Genomic DNA, 11,792 nt, shown 5'->3' with positions numbered 1-11,792 from the left:
CGCCTGCCGCTACAACCTTGACTCTGCCCTACAGGATTCCCACCAGGGTGCAACGGGTGCCCCGAGCAGTCCACATTTCTCAGCTTAACTCCCGCTTTAATCAGCCTGCAGCCGGAGACGAGAATCAGCAGGGAGACGCTCCTTTGCAAATATAAAATGTAGCAACAAACTATCTGCCTTTTGACCGCAAGGCAAACTCTCACATCCAATACTACAGCCAACTTCCAGTTAAAAATATAAATTTAAAAGCAGGTTTTTTGTGGAGGAAACCACAACACTTGGGGGGACATGCATGTATGTGGAGCACAAAGATAGGCCAAAGTAGATGAAGTCTCAGTGAGAGGTGAGAATGCTAACTACTATACCAGCATGCATCATTTACTAAAAGTAACAATATACAGAAGTATTTCTATTATGTAGGCTAATATTCCATGCTAAGGTGACTATTTTGATTGGGACAATGATTTCATGCATTCATTGTGTTATGGATAAGGCAGATTGTGAAATAAATAAATTAACGAGTAACATGATATATTAAATGATGCATTCTTTTGGATTTCTTATTTATGTATTGTTATTTATGTCCATACCATGAAAGGAGGGCCTATCCTATCTCGTTTTACATTCTATTATATAAAAAAGTATACTTTTTATTCTAATCCATTCGATTCTGTGGTATGTAATTTATCATAGCGTAAGCACTTCCATTATTCTTCATTATCATTAACCACAGTTTTCACGCATTTATCCCAACAAAACGTTCCGCTTGTTTCAGTGTCACACAATACGGTTTGTCTCGCCTTGTGTGCCTTTATAGGCATATAAAACAGAACACTGAGAATACAAACTCCCTTCACAGACAAAGGCATATCCCGAAAAAGAAAAAGAAAAAAAGAAAACTGCACAGCTGACCACCAACTTAGGAAGTTCAAGCGTCTAAAAATGCCTCCCACGCACACATGGGATTTATTTTATAGGAGATAAAGCAGCCAAACGAATAAAGCCCAGATGAGGTCAGCAAAGCTGCTTCACCAAATCTGAATGAGGTAGAAGAAAAAGAGGGGGAAAATGCAAGGTTTTAAACATATATATATGGATATTTACAACTTTTAAAAAAGAATAAACAAAACAAAAAAACAACTGGCAGCCTGAGGAGTATGTCTGCATTAAAGAGAGATCCTTGAAGTGGCTTAAGTGTGCGGTCAGGGTGTGGTGACGAAAGCCTCCATTCAGCGATACAGACAGAGCCCAGCAGGGGGCGACAGCAGCTCACATGACGAGTCTCAGCGGGGAGCCAAAGGAGACTCCGAGATCTGCAGCAGCTTGTGACAAGTCAGCAGGAGTAAACCCAAGACCCCACAGCAGCACTGTCAAAATAATAACCACCGGCTCAATCAGATTAAGGAACCAGACTGTATTTAGTGCAATATCACCCTGCGTTAAATCATTTAATAAGTTTGATCTGTTGGTTTGATATTGCGTTTTAAACAAAATGCAAATTAAATAAAAATCAATTTAAACTATAAAAAAGTTACACCTGGTCAATATCTAAACAGACACATTTTTGGACAATTCAGTCATCAATTAGCTTCAAACATGGAATGTTTGACTTAAACCCACAACCTTTTCAATATGTAACTACAGAGTATAGACCAGTACACAAATGTGTCATTCCAAAGGTTTAATCATAAGCAGGAAAAACCTCTGCAAATATCCAATGTTTTTATCATCAATTACTTTAGTTTAGTTCAGTATAGTTAAGTTTAGATTTTTTGAAAAACAACAACTAATGTGCAATAAATTGTATAATGGAACCAGTGCAATGGAATGTGCACTTGTGTGTGTGTGTGTGTGTGTGTGTGTGTGTGTGTGTGTGTGTGTGTGTGTGTGTGTGTATGTGTGTGTGTGTGTGTGTGTGTACGCGTGTGTGAGTCATGAGTATCTGTTTGTTTTTATGCCTCTACTTTTATATTTAACAGTTTTTATATGTATGTTTTCATTGACAGATTTTATGATGCACAGATGGGTTGGCACTTCTAAATCTTGTTGTACTTGTCACAATGACAATAAAACTATTCTATTCTGTTTCAAAAGGACAAGGTTCCCCACAAACAAGTTACATATAATTTGATAACAGTTACATTTGTAGTTTTTTCTCTCATCTCGAAGAGTGAGAAGTAACATAGCATTTTTATTTTTTAACCAAGGACATTTCAAATCTGCACACAACAACAAAGCTGCTACGGTTTAACTTTTGTTTCTTTCCTATAATAGAAGAAGCAAATAAGATACTTTATGGTTGAGTTCGTAGAGAGTCTGGTACATTATAATTATACTCAACAAGGCTCAGAAGAGAAAATTATTCTTCTGAGAATTACAATCGTGAAACAATCTGTAACTTTTATGGAGGGGATTGGAAGTCTGTGTCCTCCATTGTGATTTTGCTGATTTAAAAATGATTTGCATGAATCCAAAATACAATCAAACATTGAATTGGTTTGATTTGATTTTAAAGCAGTTCCGTGTGTGTGTGTGTGTGTGTGTGTGTGTGTGTGTGTGTGTGTGTGTGTGTGTGTGTGTGTGTGTGTGTGTGTGTGTGTGTGTGTGTGTGTGTGTGTGTGTGTGTGTGTGCGCCCGCGCGCGCTTGGTATTATTGTGGCAGTGTGTTTCCGGTTTCCCCTGCGCGCTTTTTGCGCACTTTACGCGTCTGCAGTCGCACAAGAAGCACTTTGTCTCGGCGGAGGGGGGTGTTGACAGGAGGAGGATGGGGGAGGCGGAGGGAGGCTGAATTGGACTGACTGGCCCGGTTCACTTCTTCCACCGCAGAGCTTGAGAGCAGGACAACCCCGTGCAAAAAAAAGAAAAGAAAAGAAAGGAGACCTCTGTGGTCCGGATCAGAGTGGGGATCTCTTTTACGCACGCAAGGACACCCCCTGTTTTTTTGTTTTGTTTTGTTCCTTTCTGAGGGGAGGATTGTGATGCGGCGGGACACCGGGCTTGTAGGGAGCCCGCATGATTCCCCTCGACCCCGCACACCGTGATGATGGTGGCGATGCGCCGCGGCGGATTCCTGCAGAGCCCGACACACTGCGCCACGGAGCCGCAGCCCAGCGCGAGCCGCTGCGGGGATAGGCGCGTCTGCCTCTCTCTCCATCCGAGGGCAAAGCCGGATTCCCAGCCCGATGCGTGAGCAAAACAAGCGGGTAGCCGACCACCTCCAATCATAGCCTACCTCCTCCTCCACCTCCTCCACCTCCTCTACCTCTGCTGCGGGATGCGACGGCGCTCCGCCGCTGAACCGAGCCTGCGCTTCACTCCACCGGGCCCCATGCGTGCGCGCCGGGTGTTTTGAGACGAGAGAGAAAAGATGTTGGGGTTGGGAAAGATGTTGGTGCGATGTTACCGGGCCAAGCTGTCGGTGTGGGCCGCCCTGTGCGTGCTGGTGCTCTGCTGGTTCTACGTGTTCCCGGTGTACCGGCTCCCTCGGGATAAAGACATCGTGGAAGAGGTGCTGAGGCAGGGGGATGCATGGCAGAAGAACCAGACGGGAATCGATCTATACAGGTCAGACTCTGGACTCGGATTTCTGCCCATTGATTGAAAACACCGCCTCCCCAATGAGGATGCTCCTTCAGCTCCTCAAAACTGGGCTCAGCGGTTGAAAAAAGAAACGACAGGATCTCTCCAAAAGATGTCGTTTTTGAACCATGTGTCCACCTTCGAGCACGCTGATTGGAAATTGTTGCCCTATTTCATGATTTTAATGGGGAAAATTGTCACCCTGGGCCTTCGACCTCCTTTGTCTCCACTTCGATCCCTTGAGCATATGGACAAAGTGTTAATAATGAGATTGTAATTCATACTCAGTGGGGAGAAAAGCTGTTAATCATATAATCTGGTGCTAAGAGCCAACTGAAAAGAAAAAAAAGATCCAGGAAAGTGTCTTTAAACGTCACAAAATCTAAAACTAAAGAAGACTTTCTCTAGTGCCACATACATTTTTTTTCATTTGTGTTGTCTTTCAAAGCACAGAGCACGTCACTGACACCCTGGCAGTCTTGTTTAAATCTTACTCAGTAGAGAATGTGACGATTCTCTGGGGTAAAGCCGATTAGGATAATCAGAGAAAGTGACACCTGCAGAGCAGCATGCAGGGCACTCCTATACTCAGGCTGTGATGCTCACTTTGGAGAGGGTGTTTCTCGAGGTTCCCTTTCCCTAAAGCTCTGAGAAACCTTTGCCCAAGTATTGAATTATCGAGTGCTTGAATAATACAAGTAAGGAAGCGAAAGAGAGGGGGGGAAAAAAATCCCAATTTAGAGGTTTTCTTTTGGAATTTTAGTCTAATCTGAATCAGTAGCACCCAACATGTTTTGCACACATTGGCTCTTTGTCTTGTTATTGTTCAGGATAACTGGGGGGGTAGAATTAAGCAATCACTAATGCCTGCCACTTATCAGAATCCCACCTGCCCCATTGACTGTAATTTGTGTGATATCTCCAGTGATCACCACTTCTATTATTTCATCTTCTGTACACAGGAAGCTGCTGACAGACTGTTGCAACCCCAGGCGCATGTTTGCAGTAACCAAGGAGAATTCACCAATGGGCAAGGTCCTGTGGTACGACGGCGAGTTCTCCCACTCGCACACAGTCAACAACGAGACCTACTCGCTCTTTGTACAGGTATGCAACCCAACTCGACTTGCGATTGAAGAGGGTTCAAGTCACCGCTTTGTGTTTTCTGCATCACGCCGAGAGCCTCAGTTCTGGTTCTGATCCTCCCATTGAGGGAGCCACAAGCTTTTTTTGTGGAAAATCCCTTCCCGGGAAGGCACATGACTGTAGATCAAGTGTTGTTGAGGAAGGCGTAACTATGAAGATGATGATGATGGTCATACTGCTCTGTGCATTACGACACTGTTGCAGGAACTGTGGGGTTTTAGGTGGTGGTGTGGTTCCTGTCTATCTGAAATGGAGGGAGGGTGGCAGGGGAGGGGATGCAGCGGAGGAAAATGACATCCTCAGAGGGGGTGGGGGATTACTGGTATGGGGAGGTGATTCAATATTAGGATGTAGAAGTGTGTGAGGGGAGGAGGATTTTTACAGGAAAGGGACATCTTAGAGGTGCTGCACACATCAGTGAGGTGCCACATTGAAAACTTCCTGGAAATCACCCTAATATATAACAACCGGGTTTCTCGGGAAGACTGAATATCAATCGCTGCATTTCAGGTGCAGACGACAGATACGAAGTTTTATTATTTTACGATTTGTAAATATACTTCCTTATAAATCATGCTGTGTTTACTGCTCTAGAGGCCAAGCACTGCTGTGTTTCCTCCACATAGGAAAGATGTGTCTAAACTTTGGGCAGGGACTAGACGAGGGTATGTTGCCAAGTCGCTTCCCCTTTCCTTCTCATGTCAAGCCTGTACGAATGCACCATTCAGAAATGGACCTGGTGTGTGTGTGTGTGTGTGTGTGTGTGTGTGTGTGTGTGTGTGTGTGTGTGTGTGTGTGTGTGTGTGTGTGTATGTGTGTGTGTGTGTGTGTGTGTGTGTGTGTGTGTGTGTGTGTGTGTGTGTGTGTGTGTGTGTGTGTGTGTGTGTGTGCCCCTCTGCAGCCAGATAAGGACTGCAATTCTATTTTTACATGGAACCATGTCTGTGTGTGTCGGTCTTGTGTGTGAGTGTGTGTGCATCTGGATGAGGGTGTTTCTATGTGTTTGTGCCTGGAAACAGGACAAAATGAGAAACTAGGGGGGTGGGGGGGGGGGGGGGGGTGCTGTTGCTGTGGTTTTTGTATCTAAGGGCACCGAATCTCAATAATAAGCAAGACTTGAAATCCTCTCGCTGAGGCTGCAGACCTGCAGTTTTAATATCTCGCTGGGTAAATGTGATGAATATCTGACCCTAATTTGCAGGCGTGAGCGGTGCATGTTCATTCACGATGGGTGGGGGGAGGTGAGGGTGAATAAATTGGAATATGAAGAGAGATAGAGAGGGGCTGAGCGATTGTGCTGTTTGTGTGTGTGCATGAATAGATTTGACCCAGGCTTTATTCAACAGTTATTTTTTTTGTGTATCTATTGTACAGTTTGCATCCATTTCTATTAACGGTGATGCTCATAAATCACGAGACTCTTGTTGCTCTGGATTAAATCTGACCAGACTTAATTTCAGGGAAATCACTCTGCAATTATGTTCACTACTAATCATATGTTGGGCTGTTTAAACGGTTAATTCTCATTTAATGCCAGACATCTCAAACAATCCAGTTCACATAATTATAAGTTGCATTTTATTGGCAGCATGAAAGTTATTTTTCAAGCACACTTTGAATCACAATGTACACAGTTCAACAAAACATCAACAACTGGTAACTTCTGGTAGCCTGAGATTTATATTACATTGATGTTTGGATAAGCTTCCATACTTGAGTTTAATCAGCAATCACAGCAAGAAATCAGTTTCAACAGAACAATTATATACTCTTTTGTAATTTTTTTATGTTATAAATGCTAATTTAAAGTTATAGTATAGCTGTCACATTTAATCACTTAAAATATACAATTTTGCATGGATGGACTTTCTTTATTGTGTTAAAAAAATTTGTAAAAACACATAGATTAGTTGATCTTGACAAATTAAGGACATCACTTCAGGTATCTTAAACCACTTCAAGCTCATCCTCCATTGCAAGACGAATAAAAAACAAAACATTAGCTAAACTACATGATTACAGGGACCTGGAAAACAGTCGTTCCTAGTTCTCAAAAATTAGCCTTGAATACATCTCTTTGTGCAGGAAGGAAATGTAAAGCCAGACTGCTAACCACTCCACCACAATCCAACAACAAATCTAAATGTGTTCTATGCAGCTAAAAACCACAAAGTCTGCATTAGATTCAGGTTATCCGACCCTTTTTATACAGTACCTATCCAACTGTAAAAGCTTTCTTGCTTAATATCTCTTATCAAAATGCCAGAAAACTGAAGCTTTTATGCCTGGGTGTTCTGTTCCCACGTCGCCTGTAGTTATTACTCTCTGTTCTCTGACTCTAGTGCATCGCCCTGCCCAAGGTTATGGCACCACTCTGCGGCACCGTACCGCCGTGAGCTTGTGTGAGCCTCCATCTGCTGCTTGCGCGGCATATTTTTAGTCGCGCCGTTGCGCCACCCCTGCAAGCCTATGTTGTGCGCGGCTCTTGTGTTTCCCAGAAGGAAGGTAACTGGTAGTTAGGGAGGGGGATGGATGTCTTCTCAACTACCACTGCTGTGATTGCAGGTCTGTCTGTATACACAGACAGCCAAGTGCACTACAGCAAGCTGGCATCAGCTCCCCCATCCTGGGCATGTGCCAGGGAATGTGCCAATTAGGGCTTTGAGAGTTAATTGTTGGTTCCTTCAATGGCCGAAACAGAGCGCGTATACATACAGCACGCCGAACTGAACAAAGAGATCCTTACAAAGTCGTCGCCAATGATAATCGTCAATGTTTCTGCTGTTTTTTTTGCAACTCTCCATCTTTAACTACTTCTGTCGTTTTATTTAATTGAACATTATTCGCAGGCTTACTTTGCGACGAGCTGAGGAATTACGCCGCACATTCACATAGTTGCACCTGGTGTCACTGTAATAAGTGCCCCGACCCCCCCCCCCCCCCCCCCCCCCCCTCCTTTCAACTTTGAGTCCAACTCTCTGGTTCCCCTCCGCTGCTTGATGGCGCTGTTAGCAGGGCATTGTCCCCTGACTCAACCCTCTGTCACGGTCCAAGAGAGACCCCGAGGCGGAGACGTTTGTGTGTGTGTGTGTGTGTGTGTGTGTGTGTGTGTGGTTTTAAGTGTGTGCCCTCCAAGAGGCATAATGAGCACAATTGTTTCCGCCGTCTTAATCCATACCCACGACCTCAATGGCCAAAAGAGAGGACTTGGTGTGTCAGCGTCTCCGTCGGCAGCCTCTCCACTGTCCCGAGCGCGTCTTTATTTCGGTTGACGGTCAGACGGCGTTTCATTCCCAAAGGCTGCAGGTAGTGAGTCAGTGGGTTGCTGTCGACAGGAAACGTCTTACTTGTGATGAAACCTGCATGATCTCATATTCAGTCGGCTGCGCTGGACACAATTAAGAGTGACAGAACAGCAAAATGAACAAGTGGAAGAGAAACACAAAGTAATGGATAGAAACAGAGCACAAGATAAGATAAGACAGGACAGGACTAGACTTTTTTTTTAATACCACATGGGGAAATTCAGTAAATGCTTTAAGGACAGATGTGTTGCATCTGCCATTAAAATTAAATAGTAACCAGTCAGAATAGATTGTAAACTGCTCTGTAAATTGGTGAAAATACCCTTCATTAGCCTTTAAAATAAAGAAAAAAGAATTTAACACTGCACATATTTAGGAAATGGGAAGAGATTAATTTTCCCATATTTTTTCTTGCTAAAAATACCGCATGTAATTCGCTTTCAGTTTACTATCACTGCTTATTTTACACGCAATATGAATTTATGCCTCACATTTTTCATTGCGCCATTCGGACACACATAAGAAAGACCGTGTTTCTGGGTTATATGCCGGGCGAAGAGTTCGATTCATTAGTTCCAAGTTTGCAAGACAACAGCGTGACATGCTCACGTGTAATTTGAGTCAAGAAGAAATTAATCGTTTCTAGTTTCTTTCCCATCTGTGTGCTCACGACATGTTCCATTCTGTCCAGGACAACCCTCTGCAGCTGCCCCTGAAGAAGTGTGCCGTGGTGGGCAACGGGGGCATCCTCAGACACAGCAAGTGCGGACGCGACATTGACCGGGCCGACTTCGTCATGCGGTGAGAAACGAGGCGCCTGGGAATCCGTGGATGTGGCGCACGGGTATAATTGCTTCGCCGCTTCTCCATGTTGGAGTCGGCCGTGCTCGAGAGGCCAATCAAACGCCACCAGCCGGCGGTGATAATGAGAACTGGAGCCGACTGTGGCGCCGAGAGAAAATGAGTCACAGCGAGGTCAAGAGAGAATCGAGGTTAGGCGTGAATCAGTAAAAGGGAGTTCGAAGGAGGAGGATGAGTGGCAAAGCATAAAGAACAAAACCGTCTGGCAGGGTATTAAAATCAATTTGCCACAAGTTACATCGACAGCCTATAAAATATAAAGAAGTTTGTGTTTGGTAGATGGTTTGTTGAAACAACGCTTCTTTTAACATTTTGGTGAAGGTTAAAAAAAGATGAGGACCAGAGAACACTTAAAAATTGTGCTGGTACCCTCCCCGGACAAATCCTCAATCCATTTTTTTTTTTTCCCATGAAGAGTTTCCAATGTCAGGCTTCATTTGATAAATGTCTTCTTTCGTCTATTGCTTTGTTGAAGTTCCTCCTTGATGCTGAAAGGTTTCTGGGACTATTTGCTTCTCCATTAATACCGACTTGCCTCGAGCAGAGAGAAAACTATTACTGTTGGTAATGGGGCCTAAAATTGCTGAGTCACTGTTTGGCAGAAATCAGGAAAAAGTGATGACAACACGTGCCGTTATCTCAGCGAGGCAGAGCTAACATTAACAGCCTGTTGAGGTCATCTTACTAAAAGTGTTTACACCAAAACAGAAGTTTTGTGATAACCATAAACATGGAGTACTCATGGAGTGGAGTACACACGAGATAGGCCACAATTCAGGACTTGGCATTCAGTTCAGTTTGCATGTTTCCTTGAACTTTGGTAGGGAATTGGTGTTACCAGATCAAATCTATTAAAACTCACTGAGATTAAAGCGAGGAGGTGTTAAACTCCTCTTCGCTCAGGAGACACAAAAAGCCACATCTGATGTCCAGTGGAACAGAGCAACGAAATGATGACATGTTAATCTATAAATCTGGCATTTAAAAATGATTTTATCTGCACACGACCTCATGCTACTTTGTTAGCAACAAATGCATTGTTATCGTGATATCAATATATACGATAAACATATCGGGAAAGCCATGATGAATTGTTTCCTGACGCCGCTGGTGGGAACTGCACATAAGATGGAAAAAAAGAAGTGAAAAGAAGGAGAAAAACAAGATCCAATCACTGCAGTTCTAAACCAGGCGCAAACAAGTCCCTGAATAAATGTCAAAATACAAAGACATCTACTCATGGTTGATCACAAAAGGGTCCCCAGTCTGTCATTGAGTGAACACAGACAGATTCACATTCACTCAAAGAGGAAATTCATTCTCACCAGTTGACATCAAATGCATATTTTTCGACTGTGTGAGGGAACCAGAGGACTCCCGCATGTACTGGGAGAACATCCACACTATAAGCTCATGAGACGTTTAGCGACTGTGTGCAACAGGAAAAAAAAAGAAGAAGTGACATTAAGACAATGTTATGTAAAACATGCAACGTGTTGAAATATTCATCCCTTAAATGTGGGTTAAGATGAATGATTTAAAATATGGCAGTTACTGTCGCGGCCTCGCTGAAAGTTGCATAGCACATCGGTCTCTGTTTGTTTCTGCCTCTATTATCATTCTGATTGATATCAGCTATCACCGCTATTTGAATAATGGCATCTATAAATGAGATCTCATCAGACATTGAAACAATTTTATTAGCTGCCTGATTGTTTTGTTGGCTGATGTACAAATTGTAAATGAATGTACGTTTTGTCTCTCAGGTGCAACCTTCCACCGCTGTCTAAAGGATATGTGGAGGATGTGGGAACCAGGACACATCTGGTTTCAGCCAACCCCAGCATTATAGAGAAAAGGTATTATACACTGCAATAAAAAGCCTAATAAACAGACTCCTCTGTTGACTCAGGATTATTAAAAGTACATGGTAACCAGAGAGATGAATCCCGCCTCACTGAACCGTTGTGATTTTATGGTAGCGGTAATGTAGCCGCACAGGAAACTCACTTACTTCATAGATGCACAATAAAGGAAACACACTTTTCACACGAGTCATCAAATCAAATTGATACCGGCACTATTCTCATCAACATTTGTCCTCGTCTCGCCTCCTGTCGCTCAGGTTTCAGAACCTCCTGTGGTCGAGGAAAGCCTTCGTGGACAGTATGAAGGTCTACGGCTCCAGCTACGTCTACATGCCGGCCTTTTCCATGAAGCCCGGCACCGACCCGTCGCTGCGGGCGCATTACGCCCTGGCGGACACCTCCTCCAACCTCACCATGCTCTTCGCCAACCCCGAGTTCCTGCGAACGGTGGGGAAGTTCTGGAAGGCCCGCGGCGTGCACGCCAGGCGCCTCTCCACGGGGCTCTTCCTGGTCAGCCTGGCCGTGGGGCTGTGCGAGGAGGTGACGGCCTACGGCTTCTGGCCGTTCTCCGTCGGCCTGGACGAGAAGCCGGTCAGCCACCACTACTACGACAACATCCTGCCCTACAAGTGGTTCCACGCCATGCCGGAGGAGTTCGTGCAGCTTTGGCACTTGCACAAAAGCGGCACGCTGCGCATGAGGGTGGGACGCTGCCCCCCTCGGGCGGGAGGGAGCTAGAGCGCACGGCGGCGGGTGGGGGGGGGGGGGAGCATTGAGGCACACGAAGACGATGAAGTTTGACAGAATGAAAACAAATGAGTGCGCAGATTTGCTCGGAGAGGATGGTGTGCTGTCCATGCTCACTGCTGCCATCCCTCCAGCTCATCTAATCCACCACCACCCACCCCCCCCCCCCCCCTCCATTATCATGAGAATGTCCTCCGCTCAGGCCAGCGGGCACACACAGCGTAAAATTCATACATTCCCAAATATCTGCCATATCGCTCCCTTTTCGTTTCACGGCCTCTGTGTG

At 44.6% G+C, this 11,792-nt stretch overlaps 1 protein-coding gene across 1 annotated transcript; it reads left to right on the top strand.

Annotated features, from left to right (window-relative positions):
* Positions 1 to 2,945: 2,945 nt before the first annotated feature.
* st8sia1 (ST8 alpha-N-acetyl-neuraminide alpha-2,8-sialyltransferase 1) lies at positions 2,946 to 11,497 on the top strand (the record flags this gene model as incomplete). Its single annotated transcript, XM_080518467.1, has 5 exons — positions 2,946 to 3,564; positions 4,542 to 4,686; positions 8,722 to 8,831; positions 10,658 to 10,750; positions 11,017 to 11,497. Exons 1-5 carry the CDS (start codon positions 3,368 to 3,370, stop codon positions 11,495 to 11,497), a joined length of 1,026 nt encoding a protein of 341 aa, XP_080374593.1. The 5' UTR covers positions 2,946 to 3,367.
* Between the last annotated feature and the right edge of the window lie 295 nt (positions 11,498 to 11,792).

Source organism: Blennius ocellaris (assembly GCF_963422515.1).
Source record: "Blennius ocellaris genome assembly, chromosome: 22".
Taxonomy (NCBI): Eukaryota; Metazoa; Chordata; class Actinopteri; order Blenniiformes; family Blenniidae; genus Blennius; species Blennius ocellaris.
The sequence above is the reverse complement of the archived record's forward strand: the minus strand, read 5'-3'. Positions and strand labels throughout refer to the sequence as shown.